This window comes from Phacochoerus africanus, chromosome 15, assembly GCF_016906955.1.
Source record: "Phacochoerus africanus isolate WHEZ1 chromosome 15, ROS_Pafr_v1, whole genome shotgun sequence".
Classification (NCBI taxonomy): Eukaryota; Metazoa; Chordata; class Mammalia; order Artiodactyla; family Suidae; genus Phacochoerus; species Phacochoerus africanus.
In genome coordinates, this window is record NC_062558.1 from 22135199 (window position 1) to 22156330 (window position 21132).

The 21132-nt window shown below is 40.5% G+C and overlaps 1 protein-coding gene across 3 annotated transcripts in view; it reads left to right on the forward strand.

Moving 5' to 3' along the window:
• Positions 1–21132, forward strand: part of SPOCK3 (SPARC (osteonectin), cwcv and kazal like domains proteoglycan 3) — a 365578-nt gene that overhangs the window by 324216 nt on the left and 20230 nt on the right. For all 3 annotated transcript variants that reach the window (XM_047761776.1, XM_047761777.1, XM_047761778.1), the window contains one exon: positions 12362–12481. In XM_047761776.1, the coding sequence (XP_047617732.1) occupies positions 12362–12481 (120 nt within the window). The remainder of the gene's footprint in view (positions 1–12361; positions 12482–21132) is intronic.

Sequence of the window (21132 nt, forward strand, 5' to 3'; positions counted from 1 at the left end):
GCGAATTCTTTGTGAGGTGAGTCCATTTGCACATCAAGAACTTTGATCATGACAAGGTAAATATGGCTCACTAAGGAGAAAGAGTTTATGCTGGAGTTTCATCTGTGCACATGCATTTTCTTCAATCTCAGTGGAAAGTAATTCTGGCGTCATTTTTAGGTGCTCTCCCATTTCACGTCCAGCTGCCTTAATCACACCTGTTGTAAGTGTTGACAGGCTCTGTCACACCCCTCACTCTCCTCTCCATGGGCAGTTCAAGCAGTTTTTGGGTTGAGTCCTTAGGGTTTTCTATGTATAGTATCATGTCGTCTGCATCCAGTGACAATTTTATCTCTTCTCTTCCTATTTGGATGCCATTTATTTCTTTTGTTTGTCTAATTGCTGTGGCTAGGACTTCCAAATTCATGTTGAATAGCGGTGGTGAGAATGGGCATCCCTGTCTTGTTCCAGATTTGAGTGAGAAGGCTTTCAATTTTTCTCCATTGAGTATTATATTTGCTGTGGGTTTATCATAAATGGCTTCGATTATGTTAAAGAATGTTCCCTCTGTACCCACTTTGGTGAGAGATTTTATCATGAATGGATGTTGGACTTTGTCAAATGCTTTTTCTGCATCTATTGAGATGACCATGTGATTTTTGACTTTTCTTTTGTTAATGTGGTGTATGACATTGATTGATCTGCATATACTGAACCATCTTTGTGAACCTGGGGTGAATCCCACCTACCTGGTCGTGGTGTATGATCTTTTTGATATGTTGTTGGATTTGGTTTGCTAAAATTTTCTTGAGAATTTTTGCATCTATATTCATCAAAGATATTGGCCGATAGTTTTATTTTTTGGTGGTATCTTTGTCTGGTTTTGGAATTAGGGGTGATGGTGGCATCATAGAGTGTCCTTGGGCGTGTTCCTTCTTCTTCAATCTTTTGAAAAAGTTTAAGGAGGATGGGTATAGTTCCTCTTTGAATGTTTAGTAGATTTCACCTGTGAAGCCATCTGGTCCTGGACTTTCATTTGTAGGGAGCGTTTTTATGATGTATTCAATTTCATTTCTAGTGATCTGTCTGTTCAGTTGATCTGTTTCTTCTTGATTCAGTTTTGGCAGGCTGTAAGTCTCTAGAAAGTTGTCCATTTATTCTAGGTTGTCAAATTTGTTGGTATAAATTGTTGATAGTATTTGCTCATGGTTTTATGTATTTCTATAGTATTCATTGTGACTTCTCCTTTTTCATTTCTTATTTTGTTTACTTGGGTTTTTTTCTCTCCTCTGCTTGGTGAGTCTAGTCAGAGGTTTGTCCATTTTGTTTACCTTTTCAAAGAACCAGCTCTTGGTTTTATTGAATTTTTTCTATTGTTTTTTTGAATCTCTATTTTATTTATTTCCTCTTTGATCTTTATGATTTCCTTCCTTCTGCTGACTTTAGGTCTTTCTTGTTCTTCTTTTCCTATTTCATTTAGTTCCCCTCACATCATGCACAAAAATAAACTCAAAATGGCTGAAAGACTTAAATATAAGACAGGACACCCATCAAACTCCTAGAAGAAAACATAGGCAAAACACTCTCTGACATCAACATCATGAATATTTTCTCAGGTCAGTCTCCCAAAGCAACAGAAATAGAGGCAAAAATAAACCCATGGGACCTAATCAAACTGGCAAGCTTTTGCACAGCAAAGGAAACCAAAAAGAAAACAAAAAGACAACTTACAGAATGGGAGAAAATAGTTTCAAATGATGCAGCAGACAAGGGCTTAATCTCTAGAATATACAAGAAACTTATACAACCCAACAGCAAAAAAGCTAATCAACCAATGGAAAAACGGGCAAAAGACCTGAACAGACAGTTCTCCAAGGAAGATATATAGATGGCCAACAAGCAAATGAAAAAAATGCTCAACATCCCTGATTATTAGAGAAATGCAAATCAAAACTACCGTGAGATACCACCTCACACCAGTCAGAATGGCCATCATTAATAAGTCCACAAATAACAAGTGCTGGAGGGGGTGTGGAGAAAAGGGAACCCTCCTGCACTGTTGGTGGGAATGTAAACTGGTATAGCCACTATGGAGAACGGTTTGGAGATACCTTAGAAATCTATACACAGAACTTCCATATGACCCCACAATCCCACTCTTGGGCATATATCTGGACAAAACTCTACTTAAAAGAGACACATGCACCCGCATGTTCATTGCAGCACTATTCACAATAGCCAAGACTCATGGAAACAACCCAAATGTCCATCAACAGATGATTGGATTCAGAAGAGCTGGTATATCTACACAATGGAATACTACTCAGCCATAAAAAAGAATGACATGATGCCATTTGCAGCAACATGGATGGAACTAGAGAATCTCATCCTGAGTGAAATGAGCCAGAAAGACAAAGACAAATACCATATGATATCACTTATAACTGGAATCTAATATCCAGCACAAATGAACATCTCCTCAGAAAAGAAAATCATGGACTTGGAGAAGAGACTTGTGGCTGCCTGATGGGAGGGGGAGGGAGTGGGAGGGATCGGGAGCTTGGGGTTAATAGATGCAAACTATTGCTCTTGGAATGGATTTACCATGAGATTCTGCTGTGTAGCATTGAGAACTATGTCTAGATACTTATATCATGACACAACAATGGAGGAAAAAATTATGTATACATGTATGTGTAACTTGGTCCCCATGCTGTACAGTGGAGAAAAAATAAAATTTAAATTTAAATAAATAAATAATTACAAAAGGAAAATAAAAGTCAAAAACCACATGGTCATCTCAACAGATGCAAAAAAAGCATTTGACAAAGTCCAGCATCCATGCATGATAAAAACTCTTACCAAAGAGGGTGTAGAGGGAACATTCCTTAACATAATCAAAGCCATTTATGACAGACCCACAAAAAATATAATACTCAATGGAGAAAAGCTGAAAGCCTTCCCACTCAAATCTGGAACAAGACAGGGATGCCCACTCTCACTGCTGTTATTCAACATAGCATTGGAAGCGCTAGCCACAACAATCAGATGAACAAAATAAATAAGAGGCATCCAAATAGGAAGAGAAGACGTAAAACTGTCACTGTATGTAGATGACATGATACTGCATATAGAAAACCCTAAGGACTCAACCCAAAAACTACTTGAACCGATTAACAAATTCAGCAAAATAGCAGGATATAATATTAACATTCAGAAATCAGTCACATTTCTTTTTTTTTTATTTTATTTTCCCACTGTACAGCAAGGGGATCAAGTTATATACATTGCATTTTTCCCCCACCCTTGCAATATGAGTATCTAGACATAGTTCTCAATGCTGCTCAGCAGGATCTCCTTGTAAATCTATTCTAAGTTGTGTCTGATAAGCCCAAGCTCCCGATCCCTCCCACTCCCTCCCCCTCCCATCAGGCAGCCACAAGTCTCTTCTCCAAGTCCATGATTTTCTTTTCTGAGGAGATGTTCATTTGTGCTGGATATTAGATTCCAGTTATAAGTGATATCATATGGTATTTGTCTTTGTCTTTCTGGCTCATTTCACTCAGGATGAGATTCTCTAGTTCCATCCATGTTGCTGCAAATGGCATCATGTCATTCTTTTTTATGGCTGAGTAGTATTCCATTGTGTAGATATACCAGCTCTTCTGAATCCAATCATCTGTTGATGGACATTTGGGTTGTTTCCATGAGTCTTGGCTATTGTGAATAGTGCTGCAATGAACATGCGGGTGCATGTGTCTCTTTTAAGTAGAGTTTTGTCCAGATATATGCCCAAGAGTGGGATTGTGGGGTCATATGGAAGTTCTGTGTATAGATTTCTAAGGTATCTCCAAACCGTTCTCCATAGTGGCTATACCAGTTTACATTCCCACCAACAGTGCAGGAGGGTTCCCTTTTCTCCACACCCCCTCCAGCACTTGTTATTTGTGGACTTATTAATGATGGCCATTCTGACTGGTGTGAGGTGGTATCTCACGGTAGTTTTGATTTGCATTTCTCTAATAATCAGGGATGTTGAGCATTTTTTTCATTTGCTTGTTGGCCATCTATATATCTTCCTTGGAGAACTGTCTGTTCAGGTCTTTTGCCCGTTTTTCCATTGGTTGATTAGCTTTTTTGCTGTTGGGTTGTATAAGTTTCTTGTATATTCTAGAGATTAAGCCCTTGTCTGCTGCATCATTTGAAACTATTTTCTCCCATTCTGTAAGTTGTCTTTTTGTTTTCTTTTTGGTTTCCTTTGCTGTGCAAAAGCTTGCCAGTTTGATTAGGTCCCATGGGTTTATTTTTGCCTCTATTTCTGTTGCTTTGGGAGACTGACCTGAGAAAATATTCATGATGTTGATGTCAGAGAGTGTTTTGCCTATGTTTTCTTCTAGGAGTTTGACGGGTGTCCTGTCCTGTCTTATATTTAAGTCTTTCAGCCATTTTGAGTTTATTTTTGTGCATGGTATGAGTGTGTGATCTAATTTCATTGCTTTGCATGCAGCTGTCCAGGTTTCCCAGCAATGCTTGCTGAATAGACTTTCTTTTTCCCATTTTATGTTTTTGCCTCCCTTGTCAAGGATTAATTATCCATAGGTGTCAGGGTTTATTTCCGGGTGCTCTATTCTGTTCCATTGGTCTGTCTGTCTGTTTTGATACCAGTACCACACTGTTTTGATGACTGTGGCTTTGCAATATTTCTTGAAGTCTAGGAGAGTTATGCCTCCTGCTTCGTTTCTGTTTCTCAGGATTGCAGTCACATTTCTATATGCTAACAATGAAATATTAGAAAAGGAATACAAAAATACAATACCCTTTAAAATTGCACCCAAAAAATTAAATACATGGATATACATCTGACCAAGGAGGTGAAAGACTTATATGCTGAGAACTATAAAAATTAATCAAAGAAATTAAATAAGATATAAAGAAATGGAAAAATGGAAAAATATTCCATGCTCCTGGGTCGGAAAAATTAATATTGTAAAAATGACCATACTGGAGTTCCCATCGTGGCCCAGTGGTTAATAAATCCAACTAGGAACCATGAGGTTGCAGGTTCGATCCCTGCCTTTGCTCAGTGGCATTGCTGTGAGTTGTGGTGTAAGTTGCAGACTTAGCTTGGATCCCATGTTGCTGTGACTGTGGTGTAGGCTGGCAGCTGTAGCTCTGGTTAGACCCCTAGCCTGGGAACCTCTATATTCCTCATGAGCAGCCCAAGAAATGGCAAAAAGACCAAAAAAAAAAAAAATGACCATACTACCCAAAGCAATCTTCAGATTCAGTGCAATCCCTATCAAATTACCCATGACATTTTTCACAGAACTAGAACAAACAATACAAAAATTTATATGAAACCACAGAAGATCCAGAATTGCCAAAGCAATTCTGAAGAACAAAAATCAAGCAGGAGGCATAACTTTTCCAGACTTCAGGCAATATTACAAAGCCACAGTCATCAAAACAGTGTGGTACTGGTACCAAAACAGACAGACAGACCAATGGAATAGAATAGAGAACCCAGAAATAAACCCAGACACCTATGGTTAATTAATCCTTGACAAAGGAGGCAAGAACATAAAATGGGAAAAAGACAGTCTTTTCAGCAAGCATTGCTGGGAAATCTGGGCAGCTACATGCAAATCAATGAAAAAAGGTAGTAACCTTTGGTTGGCTTTTGTTTAATCACTTGTTCATTTTGTTTTCTTCCTCAAAAGCTCTTATAATCTTTTTATATTTCATACTCTAAATTTTAAAAATGTCTTGGAATGAGTATATATATGTTTATGTTTAATTCATTCAGCTAAGAACTCAGGAGTCCCTTTCTCTCTGAAAACTTCTCTCCTGCAGTCATAGGAATTATTTTCTATATTTCAAAAAATAATTTGGAGTTCCCTTCATGGCTCAGTGGTTAACAAATCTGACTAGGATCCATGAGGTTGTGGGTTCAATCTCTGGCCTTACTTAGTGGGTTAAGGATCTGGTGTTGCTGTGAACTATAATGTAGGTCACTAAAGCAGCTTGGATCCCACGTTGCTATGGCTGTGGTGTAGCCCGGCGGCTACAGGTCTACTTTGACCCGTAGCCTGGGAACTTCCATATGCCATGGGTGCAGCCCTAAAAAGCAAAATAACAATAATAATAATAATAATAATTTAGTCTCAAATTCTTTTTCTTCCAATCACTGTGTGTCAAATCCTGGGCTCCTACTCTTGCTAAAACTCAGCCTCTGTCCACCAGTGCTGAATAGAAATGTGAAGGCAGAGTTTTGGGGTGAAGGAGAAGAAGTAGCTTGTATTGCTTTACCAGGCAAAGAAGGCCACAGCAGGCTAATGCCTTAAAGACTGTGCCCTCCCTTGGGGAAGAATTGCAGGGAGTTTTATAGTCTAAAAGGAAAAAAACAGGGTTTCAGATAAGAATCAGGGTTGGGACAGACATGCATTCTTCTTTCTTTGGGGGAATCTTCATCATCAAAGCTGGCATTAGGAGATCTCAGCATGAGCCTGGTGGTGGTCTTCTGGGTTATTGCCTAGAATAACAGTAATTTTGAAAAGGGATCAGAACAAACTAGGCAAGTTCTGAAAAACATCATGTATTAATAATCTTTAACCCACAGGCACTTGTCCTCAGGGTGCTTAATCTTTAGCTTACAGGATATTGTGTTGAGGGAGCAATCGAACAGGGCAAAGCCCAAGGAAGGGCTCCACACTGTTCTATTTTAAAGTATTCATTTCTAAAAGAAGCATAAGGAGTATTACTTTTTTTTTTTTTTTGGTCTTTTTGCCATTTCTAGCACCACTCCCATGGAATATGGAGGTTCCCAGGCTACGGGTCAATTCAGAGCTGTAGCTGCTGGCCTATACCACAGCCACAGCAATGTGGGATCCAAGCCACGTCTGCAACCTACACCACAGCTCACGGCAACACCAGATCCTTAACCCACTGAGCAAGGCCAGGGATCGAACCCGCAACCTCATGGTTTCTAGTCAGATTCGCTAACCACTGAGCCACGATGGGAACTCCAGGAGTATCACTTTTATGCTGACGTGTAAAATGCCGACATCATTATGTGTCTCCCTTGAGAGGGAACCAGGATCCTGCCCCAAGGCTGTACTATCGTTTCTTAACTGTTCCTCCCTGGTCTCTGCCTCCCCTTCCTTCCCTGATCAGCAACTATCTAAACCTGCCCCCTTGGAATTCAGGGAAGGTCATGGAGGCTGAATGATGCCCATTTCCCAAAAACCAGAAATGGGGAACACAGAAAGATTTTTGTGCCCAGGGAGCCCCACATGGCCCTGCTCAGTTACATTAGCCTCTCTGTTGTTCTTCCTCTATAATTTCTCTTGTTTTTATTTTACATTCTACTATAATCCCATCCATTCTATTACATGTTTTTGTCATGTGAAAGACGTGTGTGGATACACAAGTATAAATCCAATATGTAACTTTTTTAAATTTCCAAGACCTCTTCCCCTTTCACTCCTTTGCTTTACCTAACACCAAGCCCTAATTAATAACTTGACACAATTGAAGAACCTTGTGTTGAAACCAAGCTTTTCTTTTATTCACATCTATTATGATTTATTATTCTGTCATTCACTCCTGATGCCAAATACAATTAGATCAGTGAGCACCCAGCCTGTTCCCATCACTGCTAACTGTGAAATGTAGGACAGCATTTAACTTCTGTGGCCCAGTTTCCACAGCTATAAAAAAAAGTGATAATAATCCTTTACCTGATCTCCCAGGATTGATAGTAGAATCAAATGTGAAACCTCATTAAGTGCATTTCATGCTGTATAAATGCAAGATACTATTTCTAGGAAGAAAAAAATCCATGTAGTAAAACTGTTGGAAAACATGAAGAAGGAGTTCCCGTCGTGGCGCAGTGGTTAACGAATCCGACTAGGAACCATGAGGTTGCGGATTCGGTCCCTGCCCTTGCTCAGTGGGTTGGCGATCCGGCGTTGCCGTGAGCTGTGGTGTAGGTTGCAGACGCGGCTCGGATCCTGCGTTGCTGTGGCTCTGGCGTAGGCCGGGGGCTACAGGTCCGATTCGACCCCTAGCCTGGGAACCTCCGTATGCCGAGGGAGTGGCCCAAGAAATAGCAACAACAACAACAACAACAAAGACAAAAAGACAAAAAAAAAATGAAGAAAAGACTAATTGACTTTTTCTGGAAAAGAATGTGAGTAAAGCACTGATGGGTTCTGACTGGTCCAGCAGGGCATGTCTGTAGCAAAGGAATTGTTAGCCAGTGAGTTGGGAATGTCATCCTATAAGTAGTATGATATTTCCACATTGCATGTGCGACGCTTCTCCTTCCCTGTGTGGCAGGGCAGTTGGACTCATATTTATAAAAGACGATGGTCAAGTTCAGTGGAATGAACCCGACCAGGATCCGTAAGGATGCGGGTTTGTTCCCTGGCCTCACTCAGTGGGTTAAGGATCTAGTGATGCTGTGAGCTGTGGTGTAGTTGGCAGACATGGCTCAGATCTGGCATTGCTGTGGCTGTGGTATAGGCCGGCAGCTACAGCTCCAGTTCAACCCCTAGCCTGGCAACCTCCATGTGCCTCGGGTGTGGCCCTAAAAAGCAAAAAGGAAATAAATACATAAAAAATAAAAAGTGATGGTGGCCTCTCGTAAACAGTTAGGGGAGGCCGGCCTTCCTGAGGGGCCTCCATCCTGGCCTTTGTCAACTGTGTGGAGGCTGAAGCAGCATAAACTGTCTGTTCTGGTTGGTGATCATAACCCCTCTGGGGTTCCGTTCTTCACTGGCCTAAAACTTGGGCTTGAAGATACATGATTCCTTTAAAGTCAAAAAGATACATATGCGTAGCTCTTGTGTTACTTTCCTCTAATATGTGTTTTGCTGACTTTATACATCTCTGCATGGCAATCCCTCACACGGCTATAGGCCTAACAGTGGCGTGGGAATTCACAGGCTTTGAGTCTGGACTTGGCAGTTCCAAGTTGGAGCTTACAGCCTTGCTGCTGCAGCCATGGCTGTGTTATTATTATTATTGTTGTTATTATTATTGCTACCATCAAAAGTACTGAGGGTGGTCTGTCCTAGGATTAAGAACTCTGCTACTTCTTGGTCTGACTTCAGGCAATTCTGTACCTCTAGTGTCTCAATTTCCTGACACTTCCATGGAGACAATAGTAGAATAATTACCATAGAATTTTTATAAGGATTAAATATGTCCAAGTCTATAAAGTACTTAGAGCAGTAAGTATGTAGTGTTGGCTGCCATTATTATTATTATTATTACCACAGGATTCTTCATTGCTAAAATGTTCTACTGCAATACATGCATAACCTTCTGTGGAAACTTAAGCTAAGCTGTGTGCAACACACAATAAAGCTATATAATGTCTCATATTTGGGGAAATTTTTAAGTGCTATTATTCTTGAATGTAAATTACTCGATCTCATAAAAGTCATACAAGTTTACAAACAGTTCATTAGACATACGTGGTAAGCACGATATCATTGGAATTTATTAACAATAAAGGAAAATTTGTGCCAGTCTTTTTAACACACTTTTTATCATTCTTCCACAGTATTTTATTGGATGAAACTTCACTCTTTGCTAGGTGTGGTTTGGGGGAAAATAAGATGGGTAAAGGAAATAGAGAACTGAAATTCATTTTTGAATCTTTGTTCAAGTAGACGATGTATTAGCCTGCTTTAATGGTTAAATGTATATGCGTCATTGTTTCCACCAGCCTGTATCTCCCTGTCTGGTCCCACTGCAGAGGTGACAGTGTTTGCATTTCTTGTGTGTATTTCCAGAGGTATTTTAAGCATACATGAGCAAATGCATATTCCTCTCTTTTTGTACAAATAGAACTGAACATCTCTGCTTATCTTTTGTCACCAAAAGCTGCATTGTCGCCATTGTTCCCCATCTGTACACAGTGAGCTTTTTCGCTTATTAATAACTAGGCGCCCCCTTGGGCAGGGGTCCCTGCTGATAAGCAGTTTTGTTAACACCCTTGATATTCAAAGTGCTGAGCAATGTCATACAATTTAAATAAGCTTGTATATGTAGTATATCTGAAGATAATTTTAAGAAAGGGTGATGCTAGGTAGAGGGTTAGAAGCCTGGTAATTAATTTTTGAGGAATTTTAAAGTTTTTAATTTAAGTTGGAGTATTCATAGAGGTTTTGGCACACATTCAAAAGGAAAAAGAGACAAATGGTGAAAATAAGACCCCCTCACCATACTTTCCTTCCTTCACCCTGTTCCCCTCATTGGAAACCAGCCAGCCAGCCAGCCAGACCTTTTCTCCCCGGGGCTGTGCGTCTTGCATATAAACACAGGTGCTCACGTGGAGGAGCGCCTCTCTTCAGGACTTCGTGTTTTCTCCTACGACAGTAGGTGGAGTCAGAGGATCTGTCCACACAGCTCAGGGCTGGGGTGTCCACTAGGGGGACTGCTGACCACCTGTCACTCAGCCCCAGGCAGCTGAGGTCACGTCCATAAAGGTGATTCCCAGGGTGAAACAAGAGCCATGAACTCGGACACGCTAACCCCCGTGCACTTGGTACAGAATGCATCCTGGGACCCTTTTGCCATGTTCCTAGAAATCCCTGTGTTTTTTGCATCTTCAATTTCCTGCGTCTTAGGCAGCACTCTTCCCATCTCTCTCTGATGCATGGCATCTTCCACCAGCTCCTGGGGAAAGGTGATGTCCCGGGGAGAGGTGATGTGCTGGTTAATTTTAGGTTCTTATATATTTAAAATGTCTTTAGCTTACTCTCCCACCTGATTTTTCTGGATATAGGAGTCCCAGTTTAAAGTACAAAGTGGCGGAGTTCCCATCGTGGCCCAGTGGTTAACGAATCCGACTAGGAACCATGAGGTTGTAGGTTCGATCCCTGGCCTTGCTCAGTGGGTTAAGGATCCAGCGTTGCCATGAGCTGTGGTGTAGGTTGCAGACGCAGCTCGGATCCAGCGTTGCTGTGGCTACAGCTGGTGTAGGCCAGCGGCTACAGCTCCGGTTATACCCTGGCCTGGGAACCTCCATATGCCATGGGAGCAGCCCTAGAAAAGGCAAAAAAAAGACAAAAAAAAAAGTACAAAGTGGTTTTTCAGTTGTCTTTCTGCCTGTCAGTGTTATTCTTGAAAATCAGAGGACATTCCAGTTCCTCATTCTTTGGATACAGCAGTTTGTGTTTCTCTCCCCACTGCTGCTTGTAAGTTTTTTTTGCCCCCAGGTGCTGAAATGTCACAGTGCTTTGCTGGTGTGGGTCATCCACTGTACTGGGTACTGGGAGGGACCTGTTACTCTGGATTTCATTTCCTTTAAAACTAGAGAGTGACCTTAAATTCTTAAATTATATTGCATTACATTATAGTATATTTATTATGTTGTACATGTGATATATATTATATAAATGTGTATAGCATATATTGAGCATAATGTAACACATCACTTTATAAGCTTATTTTTAACAAAATGAGCAGGAAAAGGACTGTTAAAGGGTACTTAGTTCAGGAAATTGCAGTTAGTTACTTGCAGAGGAATTTAGTTTATGGTAACAATGTAAATAAGTATTTCTTAGATTTTCAAAATCTTATTTTGGCAACAAATTACTGAATTTGACATATCATATTTCAGCACTGGGCTGACACACATATACACATCCATACACATTTATGAAATATATTCTGCTACTTTTATTGTACAGGCTATTTTAAAGGACATAATTATTGGTAAATAACAGTTATTTTGAAAATAGGAATTAAGTTCCAAATGTCACAGTTTGCTAACACCTTACTTTTACGACAGAAACATTTTCTTAAATATTTTATAATCTTTCTTAACGTCAAATAAGATAGCTTTCCCTTTTCTGTGTTCCAAAAATGTATAGGACTAAACCAAATAAAAACAGCATACACTTATAATTGATAATTCCTATGTATATTGAATATACTAATGCAGATTTATAAATCATAAGCTGTTACAGTAAATAGAGCCAGTAATAAATGTGTGATATTCACTTTGGGTTTTCAACCCCTAATTTCCCCGGATGACCCACCATCATCTTCCCAAGATGTGTTCGCAGCACATGAATATGGTAACAGTTCATATGACCTTAACAGTGAGAACCTCAATCGTGTTTTGCTATAGTGAAGAGTGGAAGCAGAATTCTTAATAGTATTTCTCTATCAAATAAAATATTTTTATGTTACGTCTTGTTATGTTAACAATACATATTTCCTTTTAAAACCTGAAACAGAAGTATGAATTGCATTGCCTTTTTTCTTTGGTTGTTGTTACCTGTTGGTTGTGGGAGTAATCAGAGCTGGCATTAACATCATGCTCCGTGGTCACTCAGGATCTGTGTTGTTTCTCTCTGTTCAGTGTGCACCAGCCTGGAGTTCAGGGAGGTGTCGACCAGGCTTCGGGACTGGTTCAAGGCCCTTCACGAGAGCGGGAGCCAGAACAAGAAGGCCAAAGGCTCCCTGCGGCCGGAGAGAAGCAGTAAGGTTTCTAACGTTGATGCGTGTCCTTGTCTTTGATGCAGGATTTTATTGCCAATCAAAACACATATTTCAAAGTTACTCTCTACTCAGATGCTGAACAAAAGTCTGAACATTGTTTTTACCTCAAAGCTCACCCATGACATGTATTTTGTGAAGAAATAAAACATTGGTGACAACTCTAGTTAGAAAAGGAATATCCCATAAAGCGCAGCATTTACCTTCCAGTTGAATTGAAAGAATAGGAATGTTTTTCAGTGTTTTGATAGACAAAACACTGGTAAAGAGTAGAATAACACAGAAAATGAAGGTAATAATTTAGAAATACTTAGATTTTTTAGGGAACACAATTAAGTGCACCCCACCTACCCACTTAGCCATTCCTAATTGACCCATCCTTGTCAGGAGACAAAGTTGTCTGTAGAAGGAAAGAAGAAGCTGGAGTTCCCATCGTGGCTCAGTGGTTAACGAATCAGACTAGGAACCATGAGGTTGCGGGTTCGATCCCTGCCCTTGCTCAGTGGGTTAACGATCCAACATTACCGTGAGCTGTGGTGTAGGCTGCAGACGCGGCTCGGATCCCGCGTTGCTGTGGCTCTGGCGGAGGCCAGTGGCTACGGCTCCAATTAGACCCCTAGCCTGGGAATCTCCATATGCCTCGGGAGTGGCCCCAGAAAAAGGCAAAAAAAAAAGACAAAAAAAAAGAGGAAGGAAAGAAGAAGCCCTGGATGGGAACGACCCACTCCCTCCTCTCCTCGTAGCCCAGCCCCCATCGTATTGATGTGTGAACCACAGCCCTCTGACATCATACTCCTCATCTCTCTTCTAGTCCTGTTTCCCCTCAAAGCATTTCTCACTACCTACTACAACGATATATTTTAGTATATCATACTACCACTCATAATTTGCTTATTTTCTCTCTCTCCCCTAGACAGCCTTAAATAAGACCACCATTGTTTCAGCAGAACATAGAATAACTTGACACATAGTATTCACTAAGTCAAAAAATGAGCAGAATTAATGAATGATTGAAGCAAAGAAGCAATCAAAATACTCCATCGTGTGGATATGGCATAATTTTATCAACTAATCATTCCCCTGCGAATGATTATTTACTCTTTCCCTTTTTTTCTCCTTTTCTTCAGTTCTGCAGTTAATTAGTATGCTTTTATTTCTATGAGAAAGATTCCAGGCAGTGGAAGTAATAGGTCAAAATGTGCATGCATTTCAAATTATAAACAATAATAGATGTTGCCAGATTGCTTTGCAAAAAGCTTAGGCATTTCTAATTTCAAACAGTAAAGCACAGGAGTTAACTTTTGCCTTCATCCCTGACAGTAATAAAAAAGCATTACTATTCTTTTTAACTTTTCCGTACTGGTGGACATGCTGTTATATAGTTCACTGTTAATCTAATTTGTATTTTCTTTAATAGTAATGAATTGAACATAAAGTATTGGGGGGGGGGGCTTTTGCACAGCAAACAAACTAAAATGTCTTAGCTCAGCCTACAGTATTTAAATATCCTAGACTTGGTGGGTTAAACCATAGGCATTAACGTCTCAAGTCCTGGAGGCTGGGAAGTCCTGGATCACGGTGCCACAGCCCTCGTCTCATGTGGCAGAGAGACAGAGAGATCTCTGGGGTCTCCATTAGGCCACTGATGCCATCAAGAGGTTCCACCTTTATGACCCAATTACCCCCAGAGGCCCCACCTCTGATTACCAGCACTTTGGGTGCTTCAGCATATGAATTTGGGGAGGATTCAGTCCAGAGCACAAAACAAAACAACAAAAAACACCATTTAAAAAAAAAAAAAAAAAGGAGTTCCCATGGTGGCTTAGTAGAAACGAATCTGACTAGCATCCATGAGGACACAGGTTTAATCCCTGGACTCACTCATTGAGTTAATAATGATCTGGCTTTGCCGTGAGCTGTGGTGTAGGTCTCAGACGTGGCTCGGATCTGGCGTTGCTGTGGCTGTGGGGTAGGACAGCAGCTGCAGCTCTGATTCAACTGACCCCTAGCCTGGGAATCTCCGTATGCTACGGGTGCGGCCCTAAAAAGACAAAACAAAACGAAACGAAAACACCATGAGTTATGTCAACCTATATGTATAATTCTGAGAAAGGAATGCTGATGACTTCCATTATAATTGTACTTAAATAGGTCCTTCTAGTGTCTTTTGTAGGTTTTGCTCTCAGTGTTTGCTGCTCTATTTTTAGACACATGAATTTATTTCTCTTTTATCCATTCTTAGGTTATGCTTCTTATCCCTTCATTTTTGTACACTATATCCTCCTTACCACTGTTTTAGCACAGATTTCACCTTATCTGATAGTAATATTTCCACCCCTACTTTCAAATTTATTACATTTGCCTGATATACTTGCTAACATTTTATTGTCAGTCTGTCTTTGTTACTTAGACTTAAGCAGCTTTCATGAAAACAACCATGGTTTTGTTTTTGTTTTTGTTTTTTTGCTTTTTAGGTCCGCACCTGCAGCATATGGAAGTTCCCAGGCTAGGAGTCGAATGTGAGCTATAGCTGCCTGCCTACACCACAGCAACTTGGGATCCGAGCCATGTCTGTGACCTACACCACAGATCACAGCAACACCGGATCCCTGACCCACTGAGCCAGGCCCGGGATTGAACCCACAGCCCCATGGATTCTAGTCGCATTTGTGTCCGCTATGCCACGAAGGAAACTCCCCATGGTTTGGTTTTGATTCTTCACTAGTACAGTGAACAAACGTTGTGGGTTTTTTTTTTTTTTTAATAATTAAGATGTAACAAAGTTAACAGAAGCACAGGAAAGCATTCTGGTAAGACACAGAATGTTAACCACTTAGGCAGACTGCCCAGAAGACAAAGGAAAACTTATTTTACAATCTCTTATTAAGAGCAGACTAATAATTCAAGAAAATTCTGTTGTTACAACAGAAAGACAATCATATTTTAGTTTTTCATCCATCTGATATTTAATACTGATTCTAAAAAAATCTTATATGATTAAAAAAGCTTTTAAATTTTAACCAGCATTGACCATGCCCAATACCATTTGGGTGGAATCTTTCATAATTGTTGTACTTATATAAACTTTGTCTTATACATTTTGGAAAATTAGTCATTTTATCTTAGGATGAAACTGTATTTTTTAATAAAATTGGTTTGTTTAGTCTTAGATGCTCATGAAGTCCCTGAACCCCTTGAGACTTGCCCCTTGAGATGGGGGCAGGAATGGGGGTATCTGGTGGAGACAGTGTGTGTTCAGGGCTCCAGGTCAGGGCACCATCCATTGCCACATAAGAACAAACCCAGACTAAGTCACGTCTCTCGTGATGGGGAGAATGCTTCAACCTTAAACCTGCAGCATCTCAAATCAAACAGAAAAAAGGCTTTTCTTTTATGGGAAAGGGTGCGCAGGGAGGAGGGCAACAGGGGTGAGCAGGTGACAAAACTTGGGAGCTTAGGACATGTTTTTCTGTGTGTCGGCAGGTTCTCAGTATGAGCAGTCAAGGAGGGACACTGTGCATCTCAGCACCCCAGTTCTTGCTCAGCCTTGTGAGGGAGCCAAAGCTTAGGAGTTGGAGGACAGAGAGAAACCTGGGCAAGTTTGGTCCAGCCAAAGTTCAAGGATAAGTGATGCACCCTTGTGAGCTTGGGTGCCTGTGAACCAAATTCTTTTCCTAAATAAAAGCAACCCACTTACCTACCAAGCAAGAATGTGAGCCCCTGAAGCCTCCTGTTTCACTTTTAATTTCACACTTTCAGGTCTCTGGTCTGTGTTCTGAGGTGTTATGGCACTTGCTTAGGCCACTAAACTAGTGCTCAGTGGTCAGGATCCCCACCTGCAACACACCTGCAGGATCACTAGGCTGAGAAAATATGTTTTCAAGTCTACAGAGGAGTTCTGTACATTTTTAAGCGTGTGACCTTTACATATCCGCATGTGTGTCTTCATTCTGAGCATTGTCTCCTCCTCATTTACTCCACTCACTGTGTAGCTGATCGGTTCTTCTCTGACTGTTATGTAATAATTCTTCTCTCCAGCTCTTGTGTAGTGATCCTTCTCTCTGGCTGTTGGCCAATGGATGTGCTGACTCCCCTTTGTCTGTTCACTGGGTACTGGCCCCTCACTGCCAACAGTCCCACGTGGGATGGAAAAAGCCTCACTTGGCTTTGCCTCTAAGCATCAGGAAAGCTAGTGGGTCCAAGAACCTTGGAGGGAGCCACCTCCTCCTGCACCCACAGCCTGTGCTGGGCCTCTGCCATGAGATCCAGCCCAGGTTCCCGATATAGAGGCAGTAGGTCTTGACCTTCTCCAGAGCCTGCAGTTTCCTGTGAGTTAGGCTCTCGGAGACTGCACTTTCCAACCACCCTTGGACACAGTCTGTTCCTTCTTGGGAGCAGGGAGCCCCCACCCTGGGATGCACCATCCTTCAGACTCCAGCACTCAGTTGAGGACAAAGGAATAAGAGATTGAAGTCCATTGGGGGGGTGGGGTCAATGCATTTGGAGGGTCAGAGTCTTCCTGACGCTTCACCAGCCCACTTCTGGTTTAATACACAAAGAGTGGCAAGACAATTCAGAGGAAAATTCTTGTCTGTCTTTGAACATTGAAATATTATTGAGGAGTTCCGTCGTGGCGCAGTGGTTAACGAATCCAACTAGGAACCATGAGGTTGCGGGTTCGGTCCCTGGCCTTGCTCAGTGGGTTAACGATCCAGCGTTGCCTTGAGCTGTGGTGTAGGTTGCAGACGTGGCTCGGATCCCGCGTTGCTGTGGCTCTGGCATAGGCCGGTGGCTACAGTTCCGATTCGACCCCTAGCCTGGGAACCTCCATATGCCGTGGGAGCGGCCCAAGAAATAGCAAAAAGACAAAAAAAAAAAAAGAAATATTATTGACAGGGCAGATATGTAAAGGAAGGCCAAGCCATGTATATTTTTGTGGTCATGCAGGTAAGTGTGCTGTGCTGCCAGTGTCTTTGCACCTGTTTTAAACAGGTTATTACCTTTGAGGTAAATGTTACCTTTGAGGTAAATGCTTTTTCATGGATATATATTGCTAATGACCTTTTTTTTTTTTTTTTTTAATGGCTGCAGCCATGGCATATAGAATTCCAGGGCCAGGGATTGAATCCAAGCTGGAGCTGCAACCTATGCCACCGCTGCAGCAATGCCTGTTTCTTAATCCACTGCACCCAGGCCAGGGATTGAACCCGTGCCTCCACAGAGACAATCCAGATCATTAACCCACTGTGCCACAGTGGGAACACCTTTGCAGTGTGATGATGAGTAAAAATAAAAATCTGTTTATAATATCTTTGTTTTCCTTTATCTGAGCCTTATAGCCCAACCTCATTACATGTTAACTATGAAGCCACTAATGGTCCTTAGCTGAATGCAGAATGGCTGATAAGCTCTCCAGCTTAAGTTTTTTCCTACTCATAAACCAGACTGCTAAAAGCTACTTAGTGCAAATTACTCTCACGGACTAACCGTTGCTCCGACCTCCTGGGTTCCAGGAGGTCTTACAGGACTTTTTACTAATTAAGGTATGGTTGATTTACAGTGTTGTGTTAATTTCTGCTGTACAGCACAGTTAATTCAGTTATACATACATTCTTTTTTCATATTCTTTTCCAATATGGTTTATCATAGGATATTGAATATCAGTTCCCTGTGCTATACAGTAGGACCGTGTTGTTTATCCATTCTACATGTAATAGTTTGCATCTGCTAATCCCAAACTCCCAGTCCACCCTCTCCCCTAACCCCTCTCCCCCTTGGCAACCACAATTCTGTTCCCCATGTCTGTGAGCCTGTTTCTGTTTCATAGGTAGGATCATTTGTGTTGTATTTCATATTCCACATATAGGTGATATTATATGGTATCTGTCTTTCTCTGTGTGCCTTACTTCACTTAGTAGTATGATCTCTAGGTTCATCTATGTTGCCGCAAATGGCATTATTTCATTTTCTTTTTATGACTGAGTAATGGTCATTGTATATATGTACCACAACTTCTTTATCCATTCCTCTGTCAATGGACATTTAGGTTACCTCCATGTCTTGGCTATTGTGAATAGTACTGCTATGAACAAATGGGTGCATGTATCTTTGCAAATTAGAATTTTCTCCAGTTACATGCACAGGAGTGGGATTGCTGGATCATATGGTAGTTCTATATTCAGTTTTCTGAGAACCCTCCATATTGTTCTCCATAGTGGTTGTACCAATTTACATTCCACCAACAGTGTAGGAGGGTTGCCTTTTCTCCACGCCCTCTCCAGCACTTGTTATCTATAGACATATTAATGATGGCCACTCTGACTGGTATGAGGTGGTACCTCATTGTAGTTTTGATTTGCATTTGTTTAATAACTTGCAATGTTGAGCGTCTTCTCTTGCACCTGTTGGCTATCCATACTCACAGGATTTTTTGATCAGTGTTATTCCTCACAGTAGAAACACTTGCTGTGCCAGGTCCTAGGACATGCTCCACCAGGAGGTCCATTCTTGCCCACTTCCCTCTGCTTGTTGCTCACATATCTGGCATCAGAGGCCTCCCCTCTCCCACGTGTAAAACAGCAACGACGACAGAGCCTCCTTCTCACATGGCCTTGCTTTTCTTTGTAGTGTGTGTGTTACTACTGGATGTAGAAATGTTTCCTAGTTTATTTTCTCTCATTTCCAAGTGAAATGTAAACTCTTTTAGGCCAGGAATTTTCTTCTGTGGAATCCTCAGCTACTAGAAATGGCCCTGGCACACAAAAGGAACACAGTAGCAGTGTGTTTAATAAGTGAAAATCCAATCACAAATTATTATCTAAAACTCGTTCTAGCTTCAGATGAATGATAAACCAGCTTATAGCTGTGTTCCCATGTTTTCTGGATGACATGCAGGTTCCAGGAGAGCAAGTCTGTGATAGCAGCAGGGTGGAAATAAATGGTCAGGACAATGAAACTTAAATGGGAAGGTAGCCTTCTTGTAGGACGTGAACCCAGATTATGGAGTGTGCATTTCCAGAAAAGGGGTATTTGCCAGCCTCACGCACTGGCCATCCAGTTAACAGCGCCATGCGTTTTACATTCCTAAACCTCATCACGCTGCCAAGGCCTCCTTGGTGAAAAACAGTAGGTTTGTTTTCCTCTTGGTTATGTTAGTAGTTATTCTTAATGCTCAGACACAGTAGGACACTAACCTGAGGTTTTAATTGATTAGATTTTATCACAACCATTACATAAGGATTTCATAACCATTACCCAGGAAGAACTGATTGTTTATCTCAATCTTGGAGTGTGTAAATATTTCATAGTTAAATGGTTTCGGTGGACAAAAATGTTATAGCTTTTTAAGAAATTAAGCTAGCTGGTAAAGTTTGCCTTTATTTTTAACAATATTGTCCACTTTATGTTTTAAAAAATCAGGTATCTTGTAGATTTTATTTGGATATATTTTAGAGCTTTCACAAAAGAATCATCATGGAAAAGCACCTAATATGTAAAAACTTAAAATGTATTTTATGAGAAGGTGAAGGAAATAGAGCTGTTTAGCCTCTGATTTTTTTTTTTATTATACGGTGAAAGTACTGTCTGAAGCTTTTTTTCTGTACACATATGTTGTATCTATTTAAACTGTACACTTGATATCTTTTGTGTCATTACTTGAATCTCCCAAAATTTAAGAACAGAAACACTGTACCAAGGTTTGTTACTATGGTTGCAGTTGTGTGTGTGTGCCCATCCTTCTCTAAAAGAGCAATCGTATTAATTTTCCTTTTGTCATTTTGGAAAGCATCAGGACATCAGAATCATATGCAAAACCCTCAGATTAACTCTCTGACTCAGATTGAGATAATGTCTTGTTTTTGCTTCCCTACACACCAAATGCTCTGCTCAGTCAGAGAAAATGACAGAATTATGTAAGCGCCCAGGGTAAGTGGGTATATTCTAATCTCACAGAGACATCACAAGATACACGAGGCTGCCTTCACAGAGAGAGGGAGATTGAATTTGGAGTCAGAGGGTTTAAAAACAATGTCCCATTTTAATGTAAGTAGGGGCATTCTAGGTATAGCAGGGAACGTCGTTTTTGAAAACAAACATCTCTTAAGTTGGTAATAAATTTTCTTATTCCAAGCAGTAAAATGAAAGATTCAGATCCTTGCTTATATTGTTTGTTATCTGAATTTTTTCTTCTTGCACTAGGTAGACAGATTCTCTCCATTATAAATTTTAATTACCCAACTTACTATTACTAATGTATTATATTAATATTTAGATATAATTTTCTAGAAATTATATATTTCATATTTATCTAGATTGAAACAATATAAAATAAGGTGCTAAGTGGATGAGGCACTATAATAAAATGGTTTTGTGACATTATTGTAACCTGGGAAATTATCCAATTAGATTTACTCCCACTCAACTTTTGGTGAACCCCCAGACTTCGGGACTTATATTATTCCAAATACAAAGAACTATTAGCAGTATTGAAAATTTTGGAATCATTGAAAAGTAGGTTTCTGGCTGCTTTTCACAGTGTAAGTGAAATATTGTGAATTTTTATTACATTTCTTTTTTAACGAAATGAATACCTTAATTTCAAAGGATAACCATGTAGGGTGTTCACAGCACATT